General features: G+C 53.1%; 6 protein-coding genes across 6 annotated transcripts; 3 read left to right on the top strand and 3 right to left on the bottom strand.

Annotated features, from left to right (window-relative positions):
- Positions 1 to 110: 110 nt before the first annotated feature.
- Positions 111 to 1,662, bottom strand: GUITHDRAFT_110907 (hypothetical protein; the record flags this gene model as incomplete). Its single annotated transcript, XM_005830103.1, has 3 exons — positions 111 to 265; positions 526 to 1,315; positions 1,441 to 1,662. The coding sequence occupies 3 exons, from the start codon at positions 1,660 to 1,662 to the stop codon at positions 111 to 113; spliced, it is 1,167 nt and encodes a 388-aa protein (XP_005830160.1).
- An 829-nt stretch (positions 1,663 to 2,491) lies between these two features.
- GUITHDRAFT_110906 (hypothetical protein) lies at positions 2,492 to 6,341 on the top strand (the record flags this gene model as incomplete). The annotated part of the gene is made up of 13 exons (XM_005830102.1): positions 2,492 to 3,639; positions 3,693 to 4,250; positions 4,300 to 4,368; positions 4,476 to 4,519; positions 4,617 to 4,682; positions 4,730 to 4,782; positions 4,879 to 5,016; positions 5,058 to 5,108; positions 5,310 to 5,356; positions 5,562 to 5,640; positions 5,826 to 5,869; positions 6,050 to 6,110; positions 6,246 to 6,341. 13 exons carry the CDS (start codon positions 2,492 to 2,494, stop codon positions 6,339 to 6,341), a joined length of 2,454 nt encoding a protein of 817 aa, XP_005830159.1.
- A 2,016-nt stretch (positions 6,342 to 8,357) lies between these two features.
- Positions 8,358 to 9,126, bottom strand: GUITHDRAFT_110905 (hypothetical protein; the record flags this gene model as incomplete). Its single annotated transcript, XM_005830101.1, has 6 exons — positions 8,358 to 8,363; positions 8,420 to 8,517; positions 8,565 to 8,625; positions 8,686 to 8,744; positions 8,794 to 8,869; positions 9,034 to 9,126. The coding sequence occupies 6 exons, from the start codon at positions 9,124 to 9,126 to the stop codon at positions 8,358 to 8,360; spliced, it is 393 nt and encodes a 130-aa protein (XP_005830158.1).
- A 1,609-nt stretch (positions 9,127 to 10,735) lies between these two features.
- GUITHDRAFT_110904 (hypothetical protein) lies at positions 10,736 to 12,538 on the top strand (the record flags this gene model as incomplete). The annotated part of the gene is made up of 14 exons (XM_005830100.1): positions 10,736 to 10,863; positions 10,950 to 11,018; positions 11,075 to 11,140; positions 11,186 to 11,255; positions 11,304 to 11,375; positions 11,425 to 11,459; positions 11,508 to 11,570; positions 11,625 to 11,686; positions 11,759 to 11,803; positions 11,851 to 11,905; positions 11,948 to 11,981; positions 12,044 to 12,222; positions 12,272 to 12,454; positions 12,505 to 12,538. 14 exons carry the CDS (start codon positions 10,736 to 10,738, stop codon positions 12,536 to 12,538), a joined length of 1,095 nt encoding a protein of 364 aa, XP_005830157.1.
- Positions 12,539 to 12,601: 63 nt separating this feature from the next.
- GUITHDRAFT_153377 (hypothetical protein) lies at positions 12,602 to 12,816 on the bottom strand. Its single transcript, XM_005830099.1, has one exon. It carries the CDS (start codon positions 12,809 to 12,811, stop codon positions 12,641 to 12,643), a length of 171 nt encoding a protein of 56 aa, XP_005830156.1. The 5' UTR covers positions 12,812 to 12,816; the 3' UTR covers positions 12,602 to 12,640.
- A 1,271-nt stretch (positions 12,817 to 14,087) lies between these two features.
- GUITHDRAFT_73393 (hypothetical protein) lies at positions 14,088 to 14,572 on the top strand (the record flags this gene model as incomplete). Its single annotated transcript, XM_005830098.1, has 2 exons — positions 14,088 to 14,363; positions 14,411 to 14,572. 2 exons carry the CDS (start codon positions 14,088 to 14,090, stop codon positions 14,570 to 14,572), a joined length of 438 nt encoding a protein of 145 aa, XP_005830155.1.
- Between the last annotated feature and the right edge of the window lie 662 nt (positions 14,573 to 15,234).

Raw genomic sequence — 15,234 nt, 5'->3', positions numbered from 1 at the left:
TAAACCACACGTGAAGAAGCCAAGACTCTACAACTCTGTATCACTGCCACCAGCACCCTCTCTTCCTCCTCCTCTCCCTCTCCCTCTCTCTCTCTCTCTTCATATCCCCCCTAGGTCATCATCAGCCCAATCGATCCTCTCGAGCTGTCAGGATCTCCGAAACTTCGGAGGGAGGCCACATCCCCGCTCAAGACCGATGAGCCATCCAGCAGGCTCATCCCCTCCTCCTTCCATCGGCTGCCCTGCTGCCTCGCCTCCTTCTTCCCTGATCACCAGCCAGTCACTCCAACAAAAGACCCATCGCAAACACTAACACCAAACTCTCCTCCTCCTCCTCCTCCCCCTCCCCCTCGTCCGTTCCTGTCCTCGTCAACCACCACTTCCTTCTCCTCCTCCTCCTCCCCTATCCTCCATTATCCAACATACCCCCCCCTTACCCCGCTCGCCCTCCTCGCCCCATCCTCCATTACCCCAAAAACCGCCAACGCCCTCTCAAACTCTCCATCATCAGTCAAGTTTTCTTACAGCTCAGTGCTCGCATGTCGAGACAATCTCGCATGTACATCTCGAAGATCGCCTGGTCGACTCCCGTCCTCCTGTATCCTTGCTCCTTGCTCCCCTCTCCCCCATGACCCTCTCCCCTCCCCCTCCCTTCCTTCCCTCTCTCCCTCTCCTCCATCGCCCGCACGTACTGCACGTGAAGTCTGAGGCCAGCGAGGAAAAGTGCTCTTTGCTTCCTCTTCCCCAGCGCTCGAGCTTGGCTCTCATCGATTAGAGCCCTTACTTTCCCAGCCCGCGGATCAATCCTTCCTTGCTCCACCTCCCGTAGCGTGAGACGATCCGTTATCATTCTTCCTTCCTCTGCCCGCAGTGCCTTGATCACCTTCTGCCTGTTCCTCTCCCTCTCCTCCCCCTCCTTCCTCCTCACCATCAACTCCTCCCTGATGATTTTGTGCAGCTCCTCTACCTCGGTCAACCTCGCAAACTCTCTCCTCCGCAGCCTCTCCTCCTCGTCCTCCATTTCATACGCCTGCACCTCTGCAATCCTCCTCCGCTGCTCAGCATCGGCCAGCATCATGGCAACGGTTTTCCTCCTCTCCCTCTCCTCCCCCTCCTGCTTTGCGTTGCTGATCTGCAAACAAATCTGCGATCGCCACCATGGCTCGTGCTGTTTGCTCGAAGCAAGATTCTCCTTTTGTTTCATCTCTTGCTCCTCTGTCGTCTTCTCCTCCAGCCCTTCCTCTTCCTTCTCTTCCTGTCTTTCGATCTCCATCACAGACTTCTGCGCGACAAGCCCCCTGCATGCAGCATTCACCTGAAATGCAATCAGCCAACTCACTCGACGAGGAAACGGACCAGAGCAGGTTCAGAGAGGAGAGAGGGGATGGTTCTGATGCGGAGAGAAAGAGAGAGAGAGAGAGAGAGAGAACAATCAACTACCTGCTTCGGGTCAAACTCCCTCTGCTGCTCGCCCTTCTGCCCTCGCCGTCGTCCAGATGGCAAACTGGCCTTGAGTTTTTCCTCCTCCAACATCGCATGCTGAATGTGATCCCTTCCCTGTGCATCTGCGGTTGACTTGTCCGTGTCCTGCTGTGCCGAGCGAGGACGAACACGACAACAGACGTTCAAGGAGATCATGTGGAGCCCTGGAGACCGAAGCATCAGATGAGACGTTTCGTTGTAAGCCGCAGCTTGCTCCTCTCCTGATCTCTCAGATATTCCCCTCCCTCTCCCTCCCTCCCTCTCCCTCCTTCACCCTGCCTGCCTGCCTGCCTGCCTGCCTGCCTGCCTGCCTGCCTGCCTGCCTGCCTGCCTGCCTGCCTGCCTGCCTGCCTGCCTGCCTGCCTGCCTGCCTGCCTGCCTGCCTGCCTGCCTGCCTGCCTGCCTGCCTGCCTGCCTGCCTGCCTGCCTGCCTGCCTGCCTGCCTGCCTGCCTGCCTGCCTGCCTGCCTGCCTGCCTGCCTGCCTGCTTGCCTGCCTGCCTCTGCTCTTCCTGCTTCTGCTCCTGCTCCTCTGTTTGTCGCTATTTCCATAGAGAGGGGAGCCAGCCATCAAGATTTGACTTAAAATAAGCTCATAGCTCTTAAAATTACCCCGAAGGCACAGAAAGGTCTTATTTTAACCGACTAGTAGATGAACCCTCAAGTATCCCGATGCTAGCTAGCATGCGGCGCAAGGGCATCATGAAGGAGTAGCGAAGGAAGGGGAGGAGGAGGAGGGAGGAGATACAAGAAAGAAGAGAGGAGGAGGGAGGAGGAGGAGGAGGAGGAGGGAGGAGATACAAGGAAGAAGAGAGGAGGAGGAGGGAGGAGGAGGAGGAGGGAGGAGGAGGAGGAGAGGAGGAGAAGCACTGCGAGATGTGAAGTTGTGCCGGCTGCCCAAGACAAGATTCCAGCGCTTTCCCAACCACTCAATTGCGTTAGAAGCATGGCATGTTCTGACTGGGAGAGACATCGTGAGCTGGATACGACAAGATAGCTTGCCAACTACTGATGAGCATGCCAATCACGGCCTTCCTCTTGCTGTTCTTCCTAGCGGGCTCAGTGTACCTTAACTCCCTTCATGGCGAGTTCGTCTTCGATGACATCATCGCCGTCATGGAGAACAAGGATGTTCTTCCCAGCACACCATTGGAGAAAGTCTTCAAGAGCGACTTCTGGGGAACTCCCATGGAGGAGTGGCAGAGCCACAAGAGTTTCCGCCCTCTGACGATCCTCAGCTTCAGATTGAGCTACCTGCTGGCAGGGAGGCGATGGGACGAGGTTCAGTTCCACTCAGTGAACGTAGTGCTTCATGGTATAGTCACCCTCCTGCTCTACCCTGTGACGAGGATTGTGCTGGGGAGGAGGAGGAGGAGGAGCGAGAGCTTCTGGGCGTGTGCTCTCTTTGCAACGCACCCCATCCACACAGACGCCGTGAGCTCAATCGTGAGCAGAGGCGAGATGCTCAGTGCAATCATGTTCCTTCTCTCGTTCCTCTGCCATGTCAGGTCCACAACGTTGCCCTCCCGCTTCGTCCTGGTCAACTTGGTCCTCGTGCTCCTGTGGACTTGCTGCTCCATCGCTCTTGCATTCTGCGGGATGCTGTTCAAGGAGCAGAGCATCACTGTCTTCGGGGTCAACGTGGTGTATGAGCTAGTCAGAGATCGATCGATGCTGAGCTTGATGCTGAAGAGGACAGAGGCAAAGGAGAAGCGGGACGATGCCGTGCAGAAGGCAGGAGAGGAGGAGGAGGAGGAGGAGGAGAAGGAAGACGGGGACGGAAGGGAGCCCAAGGAGGAGCATGCTGGAAATTCTGGTGCTGCAGGTAGTACAGACGACTCTCTTCCTGCGAGGCATGGCCAAGAGTCCGGGGAGGGGAGAGGAGCGGGAGCGGGAGTACAAGCGGGGGCAGGAGGGGCCCACGAGGCGGGAAAGCTTCAAGAGGCATCGCTCGGAGTGCTGCGGCTGGTGTGTATCTTGTGCAGCTTCCTCCTCATCTTCCAGTGGAGGAAGGAGCTGAACGGGCCCTGCATTCCTGTCTTCAAGCTCAAGGGTGACCCCAACATCTCTGCTTGGGACGCGGCTGGGACGGTCGCCCCTGGCGTCTATTCGGAAGCTGCTTGCCGGCCAAACTTCCTCCAGGTTGAGAACCCGGCTAGGTAGGAGGAGGAGGAGGAGGAGGAAGAAGTCGAAGTGACGTCAAGGCTTGCAGGTTTGTAAGGGGAGAGCGAGGTTGGCTGGTTCGACTGCTCACGTGGAATTTCCTGCTGTACAAGAATGCAGAGCTTTTGATGTTTCCCCTAGTGCTCAAAGCCGATTACTCACACTTCACCGTACCCCTTATCCATGACCTGCACGATGCGAGGAACTTGCTGACGGTTCTCTTCTGGTGTTCGTTTCTGTTGTTGAGTTCAGTCGCTGTGCTTCTGTTTGTGAGGAGGAAGGACATCTCGGCCATCATGTCCCTCAGCCTCATCGTCGCTCCTTTCCTTCCCAGCTCAAACCTTTTCTTTCCTGTCGGTTTCGTTATCGCAGAGCGCGTTCTGTATGCTCCTTCCCTCGGTTTCTGTATCCTGCTCTCCCTCGCTATCCACCGGATGGGGGGTAGAGAGGAGGAGGAGGAGGAAGAAGAGGAAGTCAAGATGAAAGGAGGAGCTGAAGCAGGGGATCGTTCTGTGTTGATGGACTTGTTTCGTTCAAGAGCTCAACGAATCTGTTTGTTCATCACCGTGGCGTATGGGATTCGAACTTTGATTAGAAACAGAGACTGGTGATACAACGAGGAGTTGTGATATTTGTGATGTGTTGTGTTGTGACAGGAGGCACCGAGAAGCGTTTTATGGTGCAATGATTCGAGACAACCCAACAAACCCGAAAGCTCATTACGGGTAATGATATCGTTTCAACACCTGTTTTGTTGTATTCTGTGTATTCTGTTTTATTGTATTCTGTTCTTCTTTCGTCTCCTTGTGTTGAGTATGACCAATCACTTCAGCTACGGAAATATCATCATCAACGACGTCAAACGAATTGATATTGGTGATATGACCTTTGAAATCATCTCATCTCATCTCATCTCATCTCATCTCATCTCATCTCATCTCATCTCATCTCATCTCATCTCATCTCTTCCTAGGGGTCAAACATCTTTTGGAAGCTTCAAGACTGCAACCAAACTACTTCGACGCTTACAACGACCTCGGTGATGAACGATACCATGACTCAGATGCGCTGACTCCATGTTACCAGGTGCCTTTTACAACCGTGCTGGTCAATATGAAAAGGCTGAAGAACAGTTGGATGTAAGAATTCTCAATCAAACAACATCTTCTTCGATTCACATCCTAATGTGTTGTCATCATTTTCTCTTTTCCTCGTCCATTGGTCTTGCTTCTCAGAATCCTGTCTTTGCTCACACAGAGATCCAACAGTTTGCAGTGAAAGCGAAACCTGAGCACATCAACGGGCTCCACAACCTAGGACTCAACTCTCTTGCCAAACAAGATTACGAGAAGGCGTTTCTTGTCTTCGACCAGGTCTCTCTTCCACACACCTTCTCCACCTCACTCCAACGCAGGCCGTCGACTTCTTTCCCGATCGTGTGGATTTCTACTTTAACATGGGACAGGTCTGTTCCTGGCTACTTCCCCTCCTGTCTTTCCTACACCTGCCCCTGCCCCTGCTCCTGCTCCTGCCCCCTCCTCCTCCTTTCTTTCCACAACCTGAACGTTTTCCTACCCCTCTCCCTCTTTTTTGCCTGCCCCTTCTCCGCCTTCTCCTTCTCCTTCCCATCCCTCATCCTCCTCGATTCTGATTTTCTTTCCGCCAGGCCCTCCATGGCCTTGGCATGCATGAGGACGCGCTGCAGGCTCATCGGTGAGACAAGAGAAAATCTCCCTCCTCTCCCTCCCTCCCTCCCTCGCTCCGCTGCCTCACTCACTCACTCACTCACTCACTCACTCACTCACTCCTCTCCTTCCCTCCCTCCTCTCCTCCCTTCTCTCCCTCCTCCCTCCCTCCCTCCCTCCCTCTCCCTCCCTCCCTCTCCCTCCCTCCTTTCTCCCCTCACGATGGATTACAGTGACATCATCTCTCTCGATCCCCTCAACCCGATCTCTTACTATTGGTATGGACTCGCTGCTGGCAAAGTCGGAAGACAGGTATCCTAACAGCCCCTCGTCTTGCTGCCCATCCTCTCCTCGTCCTCTGCTTCTCCTCGCCACCCCTCTCTCCCTCCTCCTCTCTCATCTCGCTGCTTCTTCCTTTCCACGGCTTGCATTTGCCACATTCTCCCTTGGCTCTTTCGCTTCAACTCTTCCTCCCTCCTCTGACTCTCGGACTACAGGAAGAGGCTGAGCTGTTCTTCCGCAATGCAATTCGCATCAACAGGTTTTCGTCACTCCTCCCCTCCCCTCTTCTCCCTTCATCCCCTCTCCTCTCTTCACTTCCTCCCCTTCTCTCTCCTCTTCTCTCTTCTTGGTCCCCTCACTTCTCCTTCGTTCCTGTTCCAACTTATCAACTGCCTTTTTTCTACCTCTTTTGATTTATCGCCCCATCCCCCTCTTGCAGGCACTTCGTCGACGCCATGCACAACTTGGGCGTCTGCCTGATGAAACAAGATCGTCTTGAGGTCTCCTCCCTCTCCTCCCTCCCACCTCCTCCCTCCTCCCTCTCGGTACCCTCCTGCCCTTGTCCCGGTCCTCCAAGCTGCCGCCATCACCATGTCCTGTCTTCCTCCTCCTGTGCGGCTGAAGTTAGCGAGCAGGAGGCCATCGGCTACTTTCTGCGAGTTCGTCGCTACAACCCCAACCACGTCGAAGCCAAGAGGCTCTTGTCCAAGTACCTTCAAGTTGACTCGTGACCTCCCTGATACCTCAGTAAACTTCAAGTCATCAACCCAGCAGTGCCCGAGCCAGCTTGGTCCGCGGAGGCTCCCGGAGCCTGGGCCCGGCCCGGGGGAGCCTGCCAGGCTCCGGTGACCACGGTCCGCTGACTCAGCCTGTCACGGCGGAGGCTGAGGCGGCCGGGCCCGGCGGCCGGGCCCAGGCTGCCGAGCGCGGCCCGGCGGGCCGCCACGGACCCGGCCGCGCCGGGCTCTCGGGCAAGTTTCCGGACTCGCACCGTCGCGGGGCCCCGCCCGGGATCGGACTCCAGGCTTGGTTCTGGCGGCGGAACGAAGTTCGGCGGGGGCCCGGGGCCCGGCCGGCCCGGCCGGGCGCGCGGCCGCGGGCCAGCGTGCTGATAAGCCGCGCCCCCAAGTTCCGTTCAACGGTTGACCCCGCGGGCCGCCGGATAGCGGCCGGCCCCATCGGGGCAGTCGCTCCGACGGGCGGCGGCCGGCCGGACGTCCGGGCCCCCGGACTCCCCGGCCGCCGCCGCGCGGGCCCGGCCCGGTGACCCATCATCCGGAGCCTCCGACCCGGCACGGTCGGAGCGGCTGACTCAGACTCTGTGAGTCCCGCCGGACGCCACTGAGGCCCGTTACCCCCCGGCTGCGGCCCGGGCGCGGCCCCGGCGGCGCACGCCGGGGCGCGAACATTACGTAATGCACTGGGCGCACAGGCTCACTGCCACCGTAGTGGCACCTTGCCCCCCCGGTGACTCAGCAAGTGACCGTCAGCCTGAGTCACTGGGGCTTCAAGTTGCAGCCTGCCAGGCTGTGTGCGGCACGTTCGCACTGCACTCAGGCCAGTCAGTACACTGAGGCCCGTGTCAGTTAGCCCCCGCGGGGGCCGCCCGGCCGGGGCGCCGCTTGCCACGGGCCACTGCGCGCCGGGCGGGGACAGTCAGTCACCGTCACACGGCCCGAGTACGGATACACCGTGCTCTGCGCTGGCGGGTCGGACTTGACTAGGCCGGGCGGCAGAGCCTCCGAGCCAGGGCCCGCCAGTCACTGACAGTGAATGCTGTTTTCATGGCATGGTGCTGCCTTTTCAAGTTTGAGACTGCTGAGGCGGGTTGTGACCAGTGACATACAAAAATGTTCCTATATTTTTGAAATATACGTGTAAAGTTTGGAAATTTAGTTCAAAAGTGGGATTCAGGTCGTCGTTCTAAATTGGGATCTCATGTTTCACCCCCTCTTCAAACAGAAAAAAATGGGGTGTATAACCTAGTACCGGTGCCCATTCATTAACGAGATATATACAGCGGATGGGGTGGGGTGCTCCTGAATAGTGCATTGGCTACCCATCCAAATCAGAATTAAAAGAAGGGTAGGGGTCTTAATTTTTTTTGGAGGGGGAGGTGCCCAGAATAGAACAGTAGGGAAAGAGGGACCGCGGAGGAGGAGACAGTATCAACAGCAGGTATGTGACCGCATACCACGTTCTTGGAATTGTGGCTTTACGATGCTGTGATGTGAAGACAGTGTGCTGTTGTGTACAGGAATGATTCAGAAACATCGTGTTTTGTATGTTGAATAGATTCTGTGCGTTTTCTGGATGATGAAATTATTCTTGAGAGATATGAAATGTGGCAACTGTTCGTCGTTCCACAAGAAACTTCTGTTGGTTGTTCTACAAGATGACTGACTATCCTGTTGCAGTTGAAAGATGTTCCAGACCCTTTGGATGTGGCGCCAAGAGTACCAGCACCACGAGCAGCTCCCGCTCGCCTTCAACGGCACCTGGCCGTCGTGGAACTCTGACCTCGACAACCGCCCCTGGTAAACAAGTAACGTTAACAGTTTTTCTGTTAATACAGTGTTAAAAACAAAACTATTTTTCATTGTGAGGTTGTGCGTTGTCATTTGATCAGAGGACCTCTAGAGATTTGTTGAATGACAGTTGAGATGAATTCATTTAAGCACCAAATTACATTTCCTTATTTGAGGGCGTCGATTCGATTACACTGTAATGCGATGTCGCCAAGAGGATTAGACCTAAAGGGGATATCAGTGAAACTAGGCTGCCGGAATTGAAATTCCGGGATGCTCACCAAAACTTTCTCATCTTCTGGTGGCACTGCAAGAACATCAGGGTAGTAGTTGGCATCACGGATAAGCTGCACATAATAATCCTCGCTTGAGTTCACATCTACACAGAGTCAGTTCTTCCTGCTCCAATACATTTTGCACGATTACGATCGATTGACTTGCGCCGGAAACTCAGCGTGACAAATGATCCATGAGGGCCAGAAAGCATCTGCCCAGTAGCACGTGTCATGTGATAAGCAGAGACACCCAGTAGCACAGAGATGCTCACCGACAGGTCCGTGCCCTCCTCTTGGATGTGTCGAGAATCAATGCTACGCAGTTCATCGCCTTCCACTTGTCATGAGCCGCCCCCTCACTCTCGACGTCGGACTCTCACCAGGAGAAATCACTCCGCTGAGATGCGCTGGTCCATTCTCCACCAAGAAGTGAACGTAAAGATCCTGCCTGTGATCCTGTAGGAAATCAACATGAGTGGCGAAATCCTGAAACACGACATGCAGTGCAAATTTCGACATGTGCAGCAAGCAGCGTAACAGCAAATGCAGCGAAATGTCATGGCGGGATCAGTAGTTGAATTGCAACAGGGTCGAAGGAGCAACGAGCAAGTCCTCCTTACCTGTAAGAAAACGATCCCGACGCCTCCCTGCGGCTGCTGGTTGGTGGTGGTCGGATGCTTCATCCCACGCATGCTGGGAGTCGTCCGGATCATCCTAGAAGTGCTGGTCACAACAGACAAATTTTGACATGCCAACGGCTGGATCATGCCTCGTGGTCGAAGAATTCGCTTGACAGCATAGTAAGCTTTCCCAAAACGAGGATATTTTCCCTGAGATCTCCTCCAAGTTTTGACTCATCTTGAAGGAAAAGCCGACGGCCGATGGTTTCGGATTTCAGGGTTTCTGAAATCTCAGAACATGCGGGTTGAATCAACTCTGATGTTTCATGATTACATCTTGGGCGCCGGCGCCATGATGACTAGACTGATGGTTGGACACTAAACAAACAGAAAGCAACCTGAAAAAAAAAACAGTGACAATCAGAATAGCAGTCAGCACAGAAGAAAATCTTCTGGGTGGAACCAGCAAACATTCTGTCACAATGCATATTCTTGTATGTGAAACCAAAGATGTGCGGAGGTGTTCGGAGTGAAACATCAAGATTGTTACAAAGATCAACACAGCGAGACACCCACTGAACCACAGCAAGAACATGCCCTGTCAAACGACCAGTGGGTTCCCAGCGAGCGCCATTATCTTTTAGGTCGAGCACTTTGTAAGGTTCGAAGCATTCTGTACTATACTACTGCAGCAAACAAGTTCTTTCATCTGGAAAAATATTGAATGCAACGTGAAACCATGCTTCGATCATCTCCTTCAACACATGTTTTACACAATATCTCGTACCACCATGAAACAAAGGAGGATCTGAAGTGAAGTAGGAGCGCAAAAGAAGGCTCATAGCGAGGAAGACAATGGAGCATCTGAAGTAATATTCATGAATGTGCGACGATTATGGGAGGGAGGAAAGGGAGGACACGGGGGGAGACTGCGGGAGGAGGAAGGGAGGAGAATTGCCAGGGTGCATTCCATGGCAGTGTCGGTATCGTTTGCCAGAAGGTAGGGTGGACAAAGTCTTAAGAAGGGGTATATGTCGAGGGGTGGGGTTAAATGATGTTCACAATACAGGTAGGGTCCCTCCTATCGTTTAAAACTAGAAGTGTGGGGTTGTGAAATTGGGGTAGTTGGACTTGAAGTGTCCTCTATACCCGTTTAATTAGATTGAAAAGTACCGGTATTTTGATCAATTTCGCGTTCTTAGAAAAGATATTTCGTTTGAAGGGGTGGGGTACTCATACATTCCGGTTGAGGAAGGGGTGCGATGAAACAGAGGGGTACTGAAGGACCCTGAATGGGTCGGGTTCGGGGTTCGGGGTCGGTAGGAGAAACAGCAGTGGTGGAAGCAGCGGGGGTAGTATCCTGGAAAGGGAGGGGTAGAAGACTAGGAGGTAGGTGGGTATCCCTTTGATATTGGAAGATATAGGCCGAAATCCTGCACGAAACCCTCAAATGCTCGAAGATTTCAGGGTGGGGGTACATTTAGCAGGGGTGGAGAGTAGAACGGGTGGTAGCAGAGGTGGTAGGCAATCGGGTGATTGGCTTTCAATGAGGTGGGTACCGGAAGGACGGAGCCATTAAATGCTGGGGCGGGCTCGATACATTGCGGCTAATGGAGGACTTCATGCACGGAGGATGTGGAGGGAGGTGAGAGACGGGGAGAGGAGACGGGTGCGGAGGAAACAGAGGAAAGAGCGGGCAAGCATGATGCAGAATCAGGACGGGGTTGGGAAGTGCAGCTCAGCTATGAGAGGAAGAAGCAGATCATGGGACGATGAGGATTCGATTGAAGTTTTTGATGAGTTAAGGATCTGGCGAGGGGAGGTAGAAGGGTAAAGAGAACAATCGGAACATAGAAACATAGACGCGTATGAAGAAACTGACATGCTGAAACACTGTTCTTTTACCATTGGAACAGAAGCAGGGATCTGCGGTATGGAGTGTGGGGCTCGGATGATTCTGAATGGATCCAATCGTGCATCGAAAGGTTCTTATTTTGCATCAGATCCTTCACTCAAGTTGGATTGAGTGTGCTCCTGTCAGGTACTCAGAGAACTTCGTGCCAAGGTTCAGAGGAACTGGGAACAAGAGCGAGGGATGCGAAGAGAGGTAAACGGTCCTTGATGACATGTAGGGTTGTAAAAGGATGGCCAGGATCCCAAGGATCATCCATCATATCTGGATTGGGGGAAAGCTTCCTGGAAAGTTCCAATCTCTTCGAGATGTGCTACTGCTGAACGAAAAAAAGCCTTGTGCCCTGATGATATGACAGGAGTGGATATTGCTGCATCCTGCTCAAGAGGGATGGAAGCATTACCTGTGGGATGACGAGTCGATCGCTCAGGTTTGCAGCAGGTGCATTTTTCGTGACATGACGATACATGATTCTCCAGGAATTTTCATCCAATCCCATGGACAGTGCTGGCAGGTTTTTCTGTGAGAAACGCTGAACGCACGATGACTTACGTGGATCAAGTTATGCGAGTGCCTCAAACTATGGTGAGAAGAGCGATATCTTGCGACTGGAGGTGTTGAACAGGTCAATCGGCTCTCTTGGTTTGTTCTGTTTCCCTGAACTATGGTCTTCATGAAGATTTGGGGGGGTTTACGTTGATGTTGACTTCAAGTGTATTCGTAGCTTCCACGACATATTGGGTGCGGAGCCTGTGAAAAAGGCTTGACTGCGTTCATATCGTACCCCAGAGACCGGGGTTGCCTTCTTTGCAGGGCTATCGAACGTAGGACATATCGAGGTAAACAACGGGTTGATAGGTAAGGAAATGATCGGCCTCTGCCACTTTTCTCAGTGTTGCTATCAGGCTCTGCTCCCCAGCACCCACTGCTCAAGGTGTTGCCCTTGTGGCACTTAGTTCCGTAACACCTTCACTCATAGAGGTGTTTGGAAAAGCTTCACAGTAGCACGAGTATGCCTAGTGACAGACTCCTTTGCGTAATGCTCTTGATGATTCGGACAATTCGTGATGTTAATCTTGTTCTTGTGCTTTCCCACAGGCTCTTTCCTCTGGAAACGAGACGATTTGCAAAACAGGAACAAAGTTTGTCAATTCTTTCAAACTTGACCGGCAGACAGGCCCTGGATACTTTACGAGAATGATGATATCGGCATGGAAGGAGAAGCTTCATAAGCCTCATGGAGTCGATGATTTGGAGTGGATTGTCCTTCCAGTGAGGTGATTCTGATTTTGATTTCTCTTCTTTTCGCATGCTCCCTTGTTGCAGGTATTTCTATTCCCTGCCTAACAACCATGGGGATTTTGAGAAGAACTGGCAAACCATCGACCTGAAGACGGTTCAACTCAACCATCATCTGTACCACATGACGGCCCATCGCAGGACTATCACGCTGATGTCCATGCTATTCATTTGTGGGCACACTCTTGGGAGAGCAACTCCAGCACCCAGGTAAAATCACTTCACCTCAACTAATCAAGTTGAGTTCATTCTTGCGACAGAACGAAGTCAATGTCGAAAACCAACAAGAAATGATATGGCTTGCCAATCTCGTTACTAGAAATGGATGGCTCAAACCAACAGATAGCACAACTCATAAAAAATAACAGCCATTTATTACATATCCAGTTCCGATTTTTACTCGTAGAGGGACTTGGTGTAGGTGGCAGTGCCAGCAACGTAGGCGTCACGGGCAGCCTTGTAGGGGCCGGTGGCGAGCTTGAGCTCGTTGGCAGCCTTCAAGTAGGCATCGCGGGTGGCGCGGTAGGTGGTAGCGTAGTCACCGAGGTCAAAGAGGAGCTGGAACATTGCTGCAAAAGCATTTGTCAATCCACGGCACGTTTATGAATGCATGCATAGACGGAAATCATCACTTCATACATATAGAACATTAGAAGCAAAATTGACGATGAACAACAATTCATCTTATTTCAATCTCCCATCAGTCCAGGTTTTGTTTGTCTCAGGTTCATACACAGTGGCATATCATCTACAAAGAGCATTTTCTCGTCTCACCTGTCTTGTGATTGGCCCTTGCCTTCGCCCTCCTCTTATCCCCTCTGATCTATTCCTGGCGATTTTTTTTTTATCTTCTCACCCCCTACCCCATTGAACATCAAGGGGATCTTCTTCACCCCTCATAAATCGTCAGAAGTGCCCCATATACCACCCCTCATCGAAGCTGTAATCTTCCACTACCCCGTCCCAATTCAACACCACCTCTTGTTCCCCACCCCTGTCTTCGCCATCGCTGGCGCTGCATTCCACCAACACTTTAAAAACAGTATATATAATGGAAGTACCATAATCCACCTATATTGCTTTTATGAGATATTGAGTATCTTCATTCAGTACAGATACTCTTATTAAAATCAGTCAAGCATCCAGAGATTGTACAATATTTTATTTTCTTGTATTTAAAAACGAACCGAAAATAGCAGCAAGTCGCCCTCAGACCTACACAGGACCAGTCCAAGGCCCGGGCCGAGCCGGCACTGAAGATGGCCGGATGTCACGTGCCCGGCAATGGAGGGACGGAAGGGAGGCAAAGGGAAGCAGGGTAAAGGAGCAAGAGGAAGCGTTTGTGAGATCGTCAGGTTGATGGGTGAAGTTGTTTGATCTACTCTGGATACAGCCTTGAAGGATTCCTTCCAGCTCTGCTGCCCTTGCTCTGCTCCTGCTGTGCCAGACGTGTGCGGCACATTCCACCGGACGAAGGTGGAGGAGGATGAGTGGCATAAAGTTCGATGGAGGGAGCGAGCCCAAACGATCCTGCAGTGAGGGAGAAGTAGGTGGTAATCCTCTTGGAAGAGAGATGAGAGACAGATTCAGTGAATGGCTGGATTCAACGGGAGCATGGTGGAACAAAGATCTGGTGGAGATCCGATACCCGGGGAGGAAGATCTCCGACAACGAGGATGTTCCAACCTACTTGAGAGATGGTTGGGGGATGATGAGCAGGGAGAAGAAGATCAGCAGCGGCACTGTTATCTGTAAAGTTCCAAAGGATGCTTGCTTCTGCGGAGAGGAGGGATTTGCAACGGATATTGAGACCGATTCCCAAGTGCACCTCGCACTAGCCTTGATGCGAGAGAGAAGGCTGGGGCCCAGCTCGAAGTACTACGACAAGATCCGTACTCTACCCCTCTCGGTTGATGTGTGCTGGGCATGGAAGGAGGATGAGCAGCAGTGGCTTGAGGGGACGGAGCTGGAGCTTGTGAGCCGAAGGAAGTTGGGGAGGATGAGAAGAGAGTACCAAGAGGCCGTGGAGCCGCTGGGAGAAGGATGGACTTTTGACACCTATCTCCATGCATGTGCTACTTCCATCAGCCACGCCAACCCCTGGTTCGGCGTGTCCATGGTGCGGTAACGTGGTCGATGTCGGACACGCTCTGATCGCAGCAGCAGGTCTCGTTCGTGGACATGGGAAACCACGACGACGAGCCTGACGTGGAGTTTCGGCAGAAGGGAAAGCAGGTGGTGGGCACGGCCGTCAAGTCCATCCGGCCAGGAAAGGAGATCTATCAGTCTTACGGGGATCTAGGGGTTGCTGACCTCATCTACCGGTAGTTGAGACCTGCACTACCATTACCCCGCATGCTGCTGGTGACGCAGGTTCTCAGGTATGGCTTTGTGAAGCAGCCGATGAGCAAGAAGGTCGACCCGATCCCTTGCGAAGAGGACACGGTCTCAGTGGACTGCGAGCTGATCCGGAAGCACCTGCAAGGTGATGGACAGGAGGCTGAGGTTGCTGTTTGAATCTTTTGTAGGCCATGTGCTGCTGGAGGAGAAGTTTCGGATGCTCGACCAGTGGTCAGTGATCGCTTCCTCACCCTGGGACGGACTGGAGGATGTGTTCACCATTCAGCTGTCCGTGGAGTATGATGGGAAGAAGCGGAAGAAGGAGGTAGCAAGAGGGCTGGAGGAGCTTCTACTTGCGGTACATGTCCTGTCGCTGGGCAGAGAGCGATGGTTGGACTTGTGTCAGACTTGCAACGAGCTGCTTCAGCTCCTTGGGCAACGTTTCTCTGACGACGATGCTCAGATGCTCTCCCTACTGTTGGGGCTTCAGCTGTTGGAAGTTGGGGAGAGGATAGCAGGGACAGACTTGCAGGCGTTGGTTGATCGGTCGCTCGACGAACTAAACGATCGGGGGATCCTCCCAGCACCTGAGAAGGAGCGCGAGAGGACTGAAGGAGAGAAAGAAAGAGACAAAAAGGAGTCGACGAATG

This window comes from Guillardia theta, assembly GCF_000315625.1.
Source record: "Guillardia theta CCMP2712 unplaced genomic scaffold GUITHscaffold_48, whole genome shotgun sequence".
Lineage (NCBI taxonomy): Eukaryota > Cryptophyceae > Pyrenomonadales > Geminigeraceae > Guillardia > Guillardia theta.
This window is presented reverse-complemented; position numbering and strand designations above follow the sequence as displayed.